Source organism: Pseudorca crassidens, chromosome 12, assembly GCF_039906515.1.
Source record: "Pseudorca crassidens isolate mPseCra1 chromosome 12, mPseCra1.hap1, whole genome shotgun sequence".
NCBI lineage: Eukaryota > Metazoa > Chordata > Mammalia > Artiodactyla > Delphinidae > Pseudorca > Pseudorca crassidens.
This window is the reverse complement of record NC_090307.1, coordinates 75,003,342-75,017,646: the sequence shown is the minus strand read 5'-3', so window position 1 is coordinate 75,017,646 and position 14,305 is coordinate 75,003,342. Positions and strand designations below refer to the sequence as shown.

Genomic DNA, 14,305 nt, shown 5'->3' with positions numbered 1-14,305 from the left:
TCCTGGTTAAAAAACAAATATTTGTTTAAGGCTGTCTATTAAAAAAAAAAGAAACATTGGCAAATTTGACAAATTATGCTAGGTATTGTCTTTCCCTCATAGAAAAGTAGCCTTATAAATTCCAAGTAATTTCCGAGAGGCATTTCACTAAGGGATTAAACATCTCTAGGGATCTGTCATTGGCTAGCGTGGAAGTTTCAGCACTGATCTCATGTGTGTAGTGAGTTGCTTTTTAGGATTCTTTTCTGGGAAACCTGGGCCGAAGCCAGGGTAGGAGGTGGGGTTTTTTGTTTGTTTTGTGTTTTCCCGAGTGTGTTTCTTTTTCCCCTTCCAGATTGGGAGGAGTGCGCTTGTGACCTCCTCTTCGTCTCTGCCTTCCTTCCCCTCCACACTTTCCTGGTCGAGGGACGAGAGCGCCCGAAGGGTTAAGTACACTCTGAATGCTCTGCTCTCTGGAGGAGGGGCAGTGCTCCTGGCGCTCTGTGCTTCTCCCAGCCCTCCCTCCCTCCGCTAACTGCTCTCTGTCCTGCATGAGGCAGCGCTTCCCTCCTGGTGTCTCAGCTCTCAGCACTCACACACGCATGCATGTCTGCAGGAGGCGGCCTCCGTCTCCTCGAACTCCACATTGCTCAGTCTCACGTGACATTTAACACAGTCTGCAGTTCACCCTGTAACACTGATTCTGAGCATTCTGTCTTTTTAAACAATCAGAAAATTAGCTGGCTGCTGGCTAAATATTATAATAGGGCAAATCTGTCCAAATTTGTTCAGAGAACTAGCGTATTTGGACTAACGGAAACACTAAGACATCGTGCTCTTTATTTTTTATTGTTTTTTACCTCTTGACATATTTTACCTCAGCACCTTACTTGACAAACCAAGGTTTTGCAGTCCCTGCATTCTGCATCCAGATTGCAACACATGGCAGCACTGGAGGTGTAGGCACCTGTTAGTATGAAGCTGTTCACTTTGTTCTTTGGTCAAGTCCAGCTTGCCGACGTATAATTTACATTCCCAGTAACAGCACATGATACAGGTAAGCTCCTTTTAGAGCCAGGCAGCAAGTATTTATCAAGCACCTTGTCCACACCCAGCCTTTTGGAAAGTCAGTTAAAGGGTCCTGGGGACTTAGGTGACCTCCCTGCTCCCAAAGGCACTGTCAGTTTAAAAAACAGTTTCATGCATGAAGAGTATATGGCAGCAAGCTGGGAAAGTCATGACAGAGCACAGGCTTTGCAGACCTGCGTTCAGGTCCTGGCTCTTTTGTTTTTTACTGGAAGGGCAGTGTGGCTAAAGTGAGAGGAGGGAGGGTGGGTGTGGGTGAGGGACCACCTTTACAGACCAGGGGGATTTGCACTGCCCTTTGTCCGTTCCCTCCACATCGGCAGGAACGATGGAGAATCTTGCCCACTGCCAGTGCCTTATGGCACGTGGAGGCCCTTTGGGGGTTCTTTTCTGCACTTTTGAGGTAATCTTTAAAAAAAAAACCTCTTGACATATGCTACTATCTTCTGAGCAGTTCTGAAATTGAACTGCACTGTTTATATTACAGTATTTCAGTTAAAGTAAGGGGCAGTTAAATAGAAATGAATATCTTATTTGAAATGTTGTTGCTAAGAGTCAAGTAAACCTCTTTTTGTCCACTGTGAAAGTTTTTAAAAATTTTTTGGTAGTTTTGAGAATTATTGCAAGGACTGCTTACTGAGACAGTGTTTTATACTGGCCATTTAAACGGGTAATCCTCATTGCTCCTGACAGCTTCATCGTGAGGTTAGGCTTTTATGGCATGTCTGTACGCAGAGAAAACTACCAATCTATTAAATAAACTGAACCAGCACCAGCTATAAGGTAACTTTTCTATTAACAGCTTTGAGAGAGCAGCACTTTTAACTAGTAGACCTTAGTTCTGCATGTTTACAATAATTTTCATAAAATTAATGCTGACTAATTTGAAATCCTGAAATATGCTTTTGTTGGTAACGATGAAGGATTTAATGTAAGTAACGGATTTCCTGGGTGGTTATTGTTGTACGTTGTTTTCTGTATTTGAGAAACATTTCCTGAGTACTTTTATTAGATATATGAGTCATTACTCTTCTAAAATGTTTCAATGAAACTTGGTACTTTTGATCATTGTGGAGGTAATGCATTTGATTTGTAATTGTCAAATTTACATCAAGGAAGGCAAAAAGATCCATTATAAAAAGGTGGGGTTTTTCTGGGTTTAATTCTGTTTTCTAGCTTTTTCCACCGGAGCAGCTCTGGACAAATGTCCCAGAATAATTATTTAAATACACATTTTTTACATTCCATTTTATGCTGTGTATGTGCATGTACACACACAAATACACACTCATCTCTGTGTGTGTATGTATATATAAAAACTAAAGGAAAAGAAATGTATTAGTCAGACATTCACTGTGAAAGGTAAGAAGAGATTTTTTTTGTTTTGTTTTGTCTTTTGTTTTTTGTTTTGTTTTGTGTTTTGAGATCATCTCTGCAAGAGCCTGGTTTCACTGTTCCCTGCCTGCCTTTGCTCTTCCATGTAGATAGCCAGTAGCCAGTAACTCACTGATTGATCCATAAAGCCAAACCAAAAGCAGCTAGTGAAGCAGAACTGCTTGCTGGTAGGAGATGTAAACAAAGGGATCTTAAATGTTATAGTAGTTTTTACAGAACTTAGCTTTACAGACTCTCTTTATAGCTGCAGGCCAACATTTTCAGTCATTTGCCAGTTGTATTTGAGTGGTTTCAGTACAAACTCGTATTGAACTTTAGGAGCCCAGTGCAAGTGTCTTACGTTAAGTGGCTGGGACCAAATAGAGCATTTGGGGGAAACATGAAAGACCTCAGCAGACAGAGAAAGAGTGTTCTCCCTGGGAGAGGACAGAGAGGGGTCATGGGGATAGTAAGCAACACGTGGTATGAATAAGGAGCCTTTCCCCATCTCAGGGCTGGCTGCCTCCCTGCCTACCCGCCCGCATAGGGCCTTCAGAGGGCCAAGCAGCATTATCAGGAACAAATAATTAAACTTTATGGAGACTTACTTAACTGACTCACTCTAAGGGAGCCATTCATTTGAGTGGAGCTACAGGGTCTCCGTGTGTTTAAACAGGGCTCTGAATTTACAGGCGCTTTAACTTTAGCCACATTTCATTGCAGCAACCATAAAATTCCTTAGGCACATGTTTTGATTAACTTGGATTAAATTCAAGTTACAGAGCTAGAAATAGCTCATATTTCTCTTTTGCTATTGCTAATCAATTTAGGTTTTAAATCAGCTTCCACTGATTCCTGTTCAAATGAAGAAATTCCCAAGCACTGTGGGTAAAATAAATACTGAGGGGAAATCCTTTGTATTAAATGCTCCAGAACTAACATACTCCCCTTCAAAGGAATGTGGTCCCCTTCAAATGTTGTCACCCCAGAAGGCCCTGTACTTAGCAGTGCTGCCATTTGCTCAAAACAGTTGTAGGCTTCCTGTGTCCCATTTTTGTTGCACCATATCTTTATGTTTTAAGGGATAGATGTTTGGGGAGACAGATGAAAGGGGTTGGAAACCAAATGTCACACCAGGTTACTCCATTTTGGTTCACAAACAACGTGTGGCAATGAATGAATGGTTTCTGGTTTCCTTGTGTGGCTCACACGAGCCGTCTCTGAGGATAGTTCTTGGAGAGCTGTGTTGTGAGCAGTGGTGGTCCTCAGGGCCCCAGGTGTGTGGGGTATTGGAGGTAGCAGGAGACAGGAAGCCCAGGTTCTTAGTCCAGGTTTTCTGCTGACTCTTTGGCCTTGGGGGTGACCGCCAGCTCTTTTGGCCCTTCCTTTTCTCATCTGGTATTAGACTAGCTGATCTGCAGGCGACTCCCAGTGCTCACGTCTGTGGATATATGTGCGGACCCATTTGCTTCTTAAATGGGCCCCATTATATTATAGTTAAACTCCATACTCCTCAGAGAGCTAAACATGAGCGTTGCCTTGCGCGTCTGTTAGTTTGTACCGGGGGTCTGTGTATGGAGCAGCTAAGAAGCAAAGAAGAAAATGGGGCAGAGAAGGAAAGAAACCGTTTCTGGATCCACTATTCATCTGTTACTAAATTTAAAAAAAAATTTTTTTTTAATTTTCTGGCCATGCCACGCAGCTTGCAGGATCATAGTTCCCTGACCAGAGATCAAACCCGGGCCCCGGACAGTGAAAGCACCATCTCCTAACCACTGGACCACCAGGGAATTTCCTGTTCCTAAATTTTTAATAAAGCATCGGCCCCCGTCCCAGATGAGATCTGGGGCATGATGGCCACGTAGCCTGACAGGTAACAATTCCTGAGAAGGCACCCAAGAAGTGTCTGGTGCTCTCAACTAATGGGGTCGCCTTTTCTCTTGTAGGCATCCAGGCTGGAGAAGCAGAACAGCACACCTGAAAGTGACTATGACAACACTCCCAATGACAGGGACCTGGATGACTTGGGGTACATGTGCAGGAAGAATGCCCTGGGGCTGGGCTCTTCAACCAGAGACCGAGCAGCGTGGTCAGGAGGCACACTTCACCACCTGCACCCGCTTCTCTGTTTTCAGACCCATAACGTCCTCAGATATTAAGGCATAAGTTCATAGTTCACACCTCTTCCCATCTCCCATTATTGCCACAGGGGCCTTTTGTTCTTTTACCAGCAGGTTAGACTCATCTCTGAGTCTGTAATGCGCTTAAAGTCAGTACTCCATTTCATTTTCGAGTCAACGTTAGGTTACATCCTGCATTTACATCCCGAGGAATTGGCTCGATTAGGGTGGCTTCATAACCACACACCCTCCCTGCTCCGGTTTTTCCCTCCCTTTCCCCATCTTTAGCCTTCCTACTAGGGTCATCATGTCCACCCCCATGGTAGAGTGAAACAGCCTCTCTATGAGCTGTGGCTGCCTGCTGATGAACCAGCCTTACCCTGAGTCTCCTGTCAGACAGGATAAAGGAAACCACAAAAGCAGCCCACTCGCACCTTTGGCACATGCACATGCTGTGGCTCCTAGAAGCAGAGAGGCAGCTGATAACTACCTGTCACATTTAACCACTTCTTCAATGCTCACAGGTCAAGCAGGAAGGGAAGGCAAAGAAGTACAGTGTGGCAAGGTGATGGCTCAGGCCCAGATGTGGCAGAGCCCCACAAGGCCCCGAGCCCCGTCTTCCCCAGCACCGAAGACGTCATCCGGAAGACTGAACAGATCACTAAAAACATACAGGAGCTCTTAAGAGCAGCCCAAGAAAATAAACACGACAGGTAAGGAGGCTTGAATATCCGGCCTGGCAGGACGTGTGCACATGCTCTGGAAGAGATGCTGCTGCTCCCTTACAGATGGGGATTTTTTTTTTAATATGCTCACTTCAAAAGTTGTTGAAGGGCTTCCCTGGTGGCGCAGTGGTTGAGAGTCCGCTTACTGATGCAGGGGACGCGGGTTCGTGCCCCAGTCCGGGAAGATCCCGCATGCCGTGGAGCGGCTGCACCCGTGAGCCATGGCCGCTGAGCCTGCACGTCCGGAGCCTGTGCTCTGCAACGGGAGAGGCCAAAACAGTGAGAGGCCCGCGTACGGCAAAAAAAAAAAAAAAGTTGTTGAAAATTTCAGGTTTATGTAACAGGCTTAAAAACAAATTTGTTTTTTTTTTATGTAGTATTTTTAATCTTTCATCTTCTTATGAAGTGCTCTGAATATAGCTGCCTCTAGAGATAGAACTGCAGCATATTTGGGGTAGTGACATTCCCAGTTCTTGAGGTGAAAGAAGCTACCTCAAAACTAGCAACACATTCTCCCGGCCACACTGCTGTCTGTGGTCTCCTTAGCTGGGGAGAAATCTACTGCCATAGAAGGTATCCTGAAATGAACCTGATTTCTTACCTTTTTCCCTCATGCATGTGCACGTCTAAGAAGCAAGTGGTTTTTAGAAAAGTTGATCTAATTGTCACTCAAATCATTCTCTGCTCCTGAATGAAGAGTCTGCTCACTCTGGGCAGAACCATATCTTGCAGAGTTATTTCTTACTGCAGAGAAGGGTCCAGCTCTCGTTCTAACTCACCCCTCTGTCCTCTGGTAAGTTGTTAGCTGTTGCAGGTGGTATCCTAGTCTCACGCGGCCGGCCTGCTCCAGACACAATCATGACACGTTTAACATCATCCCACTGAGTTTATGAAAGCGGCAAAATTTGATCAAAACCCAAGAACAATCTCATTGTTTTCATTAAGTCAGCAAAGTTTAGGGCTTCGGTGAAGAACTTCTCTCCATGCCTTTGCACGAACAAAAGTTGTTCAAGGAACACAGTACTGCTTCTTCTTTTTCCTGTTCTCTTCCATGAAAAGATGCACCAGTGTCTTTTGCATTCTCCGTGTCCCTCGCACTGCCATGCTCACCTCCCCATTTTCTACCCTCTTCCGTTTTGCTGTACAGTTCAGACTTCTCCCAGTGTCATTATTTCCCACTCAGTAGGAGAGGAATGGTCAGTGTTTATTGAAGGAGCAGAGCTAGTCTTCATGGATGGACTGCTGGAGGCTCCTCAGAGAAAAAGAGGAACCTGCATAATTTCTCAGCCTCCTTCCACGAAAATTATATAGCTGTTTATCGCTCCCCTCCCCCGGACATCCTCTTTATCACATGCCCTTCCTGCCTCACACGCTACAGGTGTGGAGTTCCTCTGCTCCTCACCCAGCCTTGGCAACAGGCAACTTCATTACCACATTACATAAAGCAAAACGTTTCACACCTCAAACGTATCAAGGCACCGTGAAAACAGGGTGAACTCTTTCCCTGGGGCTCTCCCACCATTGAACAGCATGCTTCACTTCTCATTTCCCCCAGCTCAGAAGTGCCTTGCTCATATTTCAAACAGCAGCCAAAAACTATGCTTACATTAAGTTTCTCTCTTTGATGGTTATCAAAAATATAAATATCTGCCCTGGAGCTGTTTCTGGCTTCAAATATCACAATATGTGGTGCTTGGTACAGTTTGGGAAGTTTCTTTTTTTTTTTTTTTTTTAAGATGTACAAATCCATTCAATATATGTCATGATCTGTTTTCTGTAAGAACCATGAGAGAATGATGCAGAGATTTTTAATCATCAACTCACTTTTTTGGTTTAAACTAGAATTGGTCTAGAGAATTTATATTTTATAAATTGTTCAGTGTTCTCTTAAAATCTCTGGTTCCTTGTGTATCTGAGACACTTTCTCTTTTTTTTGGCTGCATTGGGTCTTCGTTGCTGCGCGCGGGCTTTCTCTAGTTGCGGTGAGCGGGGGCTACTCTTTGTTGAGGTGCGCGGGCCTCTCATTGCAGTGGCTTCTCCTGTTGCGGAGCACGGGCCCTAGAGTGCACGGGCTTCAGTAGTTGTAGCACGTGGGCTCAGTAGTTGCGGCACGCAGGCCCTAGAGTGCATGGGCTTCAGTAGTTGTGGCGCACGGGCTCTAGAGCACAGGCTCAGTAGTTGTGGCACACAGGCTTAGTTGGTCCACAGCATGTGGGATCTTCCCGGACCAGGGCTCGAACCCGTGTCCCCCGCATTGGCAGATGGATTCTTAACCACTGCGCCACGAGGGAAGTCCCGACACTTTCATTTATAATCTTGCATTATATGAATTAAACCCATGCCTTTTTCTCTTGTTTTCTCCTCTCGATATCCATTGCTTATGCTCGTCCTAAGTGGACCAGTAGCCCATGCAGACACGGTCAGGCTTAGTCCTGGTCCCCTGGGCTGAGCAAGCTCCCCACAGCCCCTGACCTTCCCTCAGCCTGGTCCCATCCCCTCAGCCTCCAGCCTCACTCCCTGCCTGTCTCTCTCTCTTACACACATTTACACAGTCCAGGGATTACTGCATATTATGCACAAAAGCCTTTTCAAGGAAAGATAACAAGTTGTGAACATGGACTCCCTGTGGTAGAGAAGGAGGAGGACTTTGTCATTAATCTGCATGTGCTTTCTTTCGTGGCTTATTGAGGACTTCCTAAAATATGTCATAATGTGAGTTTTTGAGAGATGTCCTTAGGAAAAATGTCTCCTCTATGTAACAGGAGGAAAGGGTGAATTATATTTCTGGGTCAAAATGAAAACCATAACCAGCAAAACATAAAAAACTCTTAGGTGTGGATCTCAGTTAATGCTCAAGAAACATTTGTGGCTGATACAGTGGTTGCTGTGGACATTGCCTTTTTTTGAGGGTCTTTGTCACCAGATGGGTTGTTGCCCCTTCACATTTGCAAGTTAAGTAACTCCTATGCATTGGTGTTTTTGTTATTACATGGTGTATGGTTCTAACTGCTCATAAAGGTAAAAGTCGGGAATTCCCAGTTGGAAGGCATTTTGGTATAATTCAAACCAGTTTCTTGAGATGCAATGATTTAATTAAAATGTAGGCAGTATTAATTTAAATGAACACCTTGAGGAGGTGTAGATACCTTTACAGACTAACTGTTCTGTGGTTCCACCTGGCTGGTAGTGGACATTGCCTACATTCATACCTGGAGACTGTTTTTGTCTGATTGAATGAACTTTCAAGAAAGGATGGGGCCCCTGCTTTATCACAGAGCACCTCCTGTTGATGTGGGATCCACAGCAGGTTGGCCGTGGCCTCGACCCCTTTGTTACAGGAATGTAAATGGGACCTATTCTTAGCCGAGTATTCTCTGTCTCTGAATTATTTTCACTGTCTTTGAATAACCTTTTCAATATTCTTGCAGTTATATTCCCTGCTCAGAGAGGATACATGTAGCTGTTACAGAAATGGCAGCATTATTCCCCAAAGTAAGTCACTCCCTACTAACTTGGTTCAGATCCCTTTTAATGAACCGTAAGAAATTTCTTTATGACCTTTACATTATATTAATCTTTTTGTAGCACAGGAAGTTTTGAATATGCAAATAGCCATATAGAGCTTTGAAATACTTTTTGTGCTACATGAGTATTGATTTGGGTTTAATAAGACAAGAATGTACAAGCCAAATGCTGAAAGGTAAAGCATTAATAGAATGAAATTTTATCTGGAATATTTCACCCAAGTGGATTAATATTTTTCAAAAACCACTTCAGTATAGCACTACTAAATGCATACTATTAAATACACTGCACGCACTTTGACCTTTGAGACAGAGCCCTTCAGCATCCGCCACACTGTGGGTTGCCAAGCTTGCAATGTTCCGAGCACCCTCAGTGAAAAAGTGCTGGACAGAACTGCTGTTCACTGTGGAATAGTTTGAGTTGTTTTCTGAGGAATGCTTGTCCGTGCTCTCGGATACATCCACCCTGCAGTTCATGGCGAATGCCTATGTTTTTCTGTTTAGAAACCCAGGTCCGACACGGTGAGGACTTCCCTCCGTTTACTGACATCCAGTGCCTACCGACTCCAGTCGGAGTGCAAGAAGACCCTCCCAGGCGACCCGGGCCCGCCCACGGACATCCAGCTGGTCACGCAGCAGGTCATCCAGTGTGCGTACGACATCGCCAAGGCCGCCAAACAGCTGGTCACCATCACCACCAAAGAGAACAACAACTGAATGGCAGGGCTGGCCCGGCCCTTCTGTTTTTGAGGCTTTTCTAAGTCCCGTTTCCAATTTAGACATGGAACTCTTCCAATTTTTACAGAAACAAACGTTTAATGAAAATTTAAAACTTTTTAAAAGAAAATTCAGTATTATTTTTGCATGTTTTCTAACAAATTTTCAACTATTAATTTAACCCACTTGCCTTACTTGTGCCTGTTTGCCAGTTTACCTTCTGACGTGCTGTTGTGCTGTCCGTGACCGTCGAGTTAATGATCATAGATATCCAAAAGCAGATCTTCATTGTTTAGAGTATTTTAGAACTTTTCCATCCCTTCAGACTCCTTGCCTATGGCTAAAACTATAAGAGAGAGTTTTACTGAAACATTCTCTGGAGAGAGTTGGGTTAAAAAAAAAAAAGTCAGCATTGTCTGTTCCCTCTCAAGTATTGTGCAATAAGCAGATTTTCCAGCTTCCACTGCAGAATCTCTTAAGTTTGGGGTATCTCCAAGCAGGCATGTTAGAGAAAGGACTTTGCCACTTTCTAAAAATAGTGTAACAATCTCTCTTGGAAGGAAACAATGAAGTGTTCAATTTCTTTTAACTGTTCTATCATATGAGGTGTTCTCTCATCTAATTTTTTGATCCTATCTTCTATTTCTATTTTACTATCATCCTCAAGTCTCCATGGCATCCGATAAGCACTCATGCTCCCTGTCGTGTGTCCCTTGGCCGTGTTATCACGCACACTCTGTGGAGCCTCAGTCCCACGAGCCGTAACTAATTTTGTCCCTCCCCATTCAGATAGCACTGCCATAAACGGTGACAGGAGCAGTGATCTGCTCCCCTTACTCCTCTAGCCGCCTAAAGCCTTCCCACACGATCTGCTTCGCATATCTCGCCACCTTTAAGGACTTCTTATGAGGTAAGATGTGTACAATCACCTGAGTTCGCTTCTCTTCCATTATCTCACTGGTACTTCACAATTAGACATCACCTTTCAAGGGACTTCCAATGCAGGGGGTGTGGGTTCGATCTCTGGTTGGGGAGCAAGTTACTAAAAAGAGCTTTGTTGTTCTAAAAGCTAAAGCATATTCCTTCCTGCTTGTTCCCGCAGTTTTGTGTGGGTGTGGCTCAGACCCTGACCTAGACCAGAGGGGCCAGGTGGTACTGACATTGGTGAGTGAAGCGAGCCAGGTGCCCAGGGCAGGGGACAGTGGGGGAGCCCGTGGCACATCAGTGGTCACAGCATCTCCCTGGCTCCACTCAGGCTGCCACGTGGAAAAGTGGGCCTGGGGTTGCTGGAGCTTTGATTTGTCAGGAGACACCAGATATTTTTTGTGCCGTCTCTCCATTTGTAAATGTTCGCAACTCATCTAAAAGTGTTCACGGCACACGTGTGGGTGAGCTTAGGCCTCTAGGCTGCCAGCTCACAGCTCTGCTGTGTAGTGTGAGGGCCTGGCTTCCCTGGTCTCCCCCGGTTTAGCCTCTGAACCTTACCTGTAGCGTGGCCACTGTACCCTGTGATCAGTTGCTGTTAGTCCTTGTTTCACCCATCTTTTCTGTCCCATAGCGCTCGTTCACACACGTGAAAAAGTCAAAATAATCAAAGTTGGCTAAAAACATTCTCAATAAGCCTGTATTTTCACAGAACTGTTTGATTCACAAACACCTTTGTAGTGTGACCGAATGCTGTCGGAGAGGAGAACCGCAATGGTGTTTGGTTTACTAAGTCACTGTGAATGGGTGCTTTCGCCGGCTTTTGCTGCACTGAGTAGTGTGGGGAAAGGGTCCACATCTCCAAGACTTGTCTGCACAAACCTAAGTGCCGTGCTCTTATTGGATGCTGAGGGGACGCCTTCTCGAGGAATGTCTTCTACCTTAAGTTCAAGCACTGTCTGAGAACCTTTTCTGCATGCTGCATGTACCGGGCTGTCCCTCCTCTTCCTTGCAAACACGTGCCCTCCTGCCAGGCCTACATGGGCTCCTCGGGAAAGGCCCAGCAGCAGTTCAGAGTCAGTGCCCTTGGCCTCCCGGGGAGGACGGGCTTCTGCATAATGAGTCGCCTGCGGTGGGTGAAGTGGTGTCTTCACTCCAACACTCAGGACCTGCAGTGGAGGACGCTGTTTCGTGCCCCTGGAGAAAGTCAAGGAACGTGGGGACCACCAAAGCATTTCCCGTTGTGAGAACACCACAGGAGGTTGCTCTGTTAACCCACAGTGCCAAAACCCGGGAAGGAAGTTCCCAGGTGGAGTGACAGGAGGGCCACAGCTCGTCCTTCTCATCAAAGTGCCCTGCCCGTTTCCTCGGCCCTGAGAGGCCGGGGTTAGAGGTCCCCGGGGCCTGCGGACAACTCGCACCTTGTCTGAACAGTCGTTCACCGTCTTTTGCACATGGGTTCCACAGCCTTGCACTAGTGTCTGCGTTCTGTAATGTCATTCTCTTACCCTTGATTCTCAAATCCCCGCCCCCTCAAAAGCCCCTCGGAGCTGAGAGGTCAGAGGTAGGAAACCGGCATTTGCCACTTGCTGTGGGAGACGGCTCCACCCCTGAGCTCCTTCAACTGAAGTCATCTTCTGCCTCGGCATGCAAATAGTTCTTATTGCCAAAGAACAATGAATCGGGCCCAAAGACCAAATACAGCATCTCATCAATTGGAACTATAAACGCACAACTCAGGAGCTGTCCTCCAATTCCTCCAGCGGTTTAAGCTGCGGAACCAGAGTGAGACCGGCATGAGTGTCCTCCGCAGCCACCCTGAGCTCCCAAAGCAGAGAGTTTTCCTTCTTTCCTTGTCCCGGTTGAAGGTCACCTTGATTTTACAAAAGAAAATGCTGCATAGGAAAAATGAAATGCCTTTTATTCCAATGTGTTTTATCCATGTCACCCATTATTCTGTACTTATTTTTCCTGTTTGTTGTACATTCTATTCCTGTAATTATTGTTCATCCCTTTAAGCGTTGTAAAATCGTTTTGGAATTTGTGCCTGCTAGTTATGCAATAAACAGGCTCTGTAAGTGTCCTTGTGGTAATTCTATGCTTCCCATCAATAAGTTGATGTTTCCAGATACTAGGTCAACGTTCCTAGAAAGTTCTTCCCACAGAACCTCATCTTTGATAAGAGATGGTATCAAATGTGCCTCCACCCTGGGGGGGCTCTGTCCGTTTTCAGAAAGGATGACCTTTTCCTCCTCTGTGCTCAGCAGATAGCTTTCTTACGAGAAGTCCTGCATCAGGGAATCAGTTCCATGTATCTTATCATGATGCATTTACTCCTCACGTTAAATTTTGTAAATTCAGCGAAAGCCAGCCAAGCACAGGTGCCCTCACTTCTCCTGGGCAGGTGATCGGGTGGCGAAGTCAGTTCGGTCTCTCGAGGCCCCCAGTCTTTTACTTTCAGAGCCGGGCTGTTGTGCGGGTTCACATGGGAGAGCTGTGGGATAGATTCACACTGGGTTCAACAAGGATACCCACAGTCCCCAACAACTGTCCTCCCGACGGGTGACTTGGGGCACTTCTCCCAAACGGAAGAAGGGGTGGGGCAGCACGGGTGCCTTTCTAAGCGAGAAGTCCGGGGAAGATGGAGCACCCTCTCTGTGTGATCCAGCTCGTCCGAGGACCTCGCAGTTCAGACCCATCAGCTCACTCCCAGAGGCAGCTCCTAGGGCAGGGGTTCTCCAGTGAGCCAGCATCAGAGCCCCTGGAGGGCTTGTGAAAGTCTCCTGTTCATCTCTGATTCAGCAGCTCTGGGGCAGGGACCCAAGAATCTGCGTTTCTAACAGGGTCCCAGGGATGCTGCTGGTGGTGGTCCAGGGACCACACTCTGAGAAGCACCGCTGTAGGCCATTTTTAGGCCCCGTCACCAACACCACACAGCTCCTTGCCTTCTGCTTTCGAGACATGCCTGGGACCTGGGACCCTTTACTGCAGTGTTGCAAAGCTTGCACCTGGACCCACCTCGCCTCAAGCTACAAAATACAGAGAAACTATATTCGACTAAAAATCACTGTGTGCATGGGCAGTTGGGGCAAATTCTGGACCCAAAAGATACAAAAAGACAAAAAAAAAAACAAAAAAAAACTGCCATTTCTGAAGAGCCAGGAGCAAAAACAGCGTGTTGGGAGCAAAAGTAGGGTACTGAGCATGCTCCCTGCACTCAACACCACCTAAGGGGGAGGTAAAATACCTAAGCCACCCCTCCAGCTAGACCTCTGGACACATCCCTACCCTCACCCCATATAAGGAACAGGCTTGCCCCACCTGCCAGCTAGCGAGCAAGCCAGGGAAACTTTTGTTTGTTCTCGCTTCCCCCGGCTGCAGCAGGGGCCCCAATAAAGTCTTGCCTGAATTTCATGTCTGGCCTCTAGTCAATTTCTCTTGATTGGGGAAGGCCAAGAACCCTGGTCGGTATCACTTTTAGCCATGTTTTTGTAATAATTATAATTAAAGCTCACATTTATCAACTATTTACTCTGTGCCAGGCACTGTGCTGGGTTCCTTATGTATATTAACTTGTTGAATCCTATCTGCAGCCCTATGAAGCAGGAGGAGTTGTTCCCATTTTACAGATGAGGAAGTTACACTTGAGGTTACATCCTGCATCCAGAGATGAGGGAGAGCATGTGAGTTATTGTCAGTCCGGTGTGTCTTCCTCGTAATCAGCCAAGGTGGGTTTTCATGACCCTAGAGGGGTCTGTGACTAAGGAGCTCAGAGAACATGGCCTCTGTGCGGAGGTGAAGCCTGGGGAGGCTGCATCCCTGAACGTCTGTGTAAGACGTGGTGTGAGATTATGTG

At 46.1% G+C, this 14,305-nt stretch overlaps 1 protein-coding gene across 11 annotated transcripts in view; it reads left to right on the top strand.

Moving 5' to 3' along the window:
- Window positions 1-12,532, top strand: part of GIT2 (GIT ArfGAP 2) — a 46,922-nt gene extending 34,390 nt beyond the window's left edge. For 7 of the 11 annotated variants that reach the window (XM_067700529.1, XM_067700525.1, XM_067700534.1 and 4 more), the window contains 5 exons: window positions 335-424; window positions 4,386-4,468; window positions 5,084-5,272; window positions 8,713-8,776; window positions 9,313-12,532. In XM_067700529.1, the coding sequence (XP_067556630.1) occupies window positions 335-424; window positions 4,386-4,468; window positions 5,084-5,272; window positions 8,713-8,776; window positions 9,313-9,525 (639 nt within the window). In that variant the 3' untranslated portion in view covers window positions 9,526-12,532. The remainder of the gene's footprint in view (window positions 1-334; window positions 425-4,385; window positions 4,469-5,083; window positions 5,273-8,712; window positions 8,777-9,312) is intronic. The other 4 variants (XM_067700535.1, XM_067700530.1, XM_067700533.1 and 1 more) reach the window with 1 other exon arrangement.
- The last annotated feature ends 1,773 nt before the right edge of the window (window positions 12,533-14,305 follow it).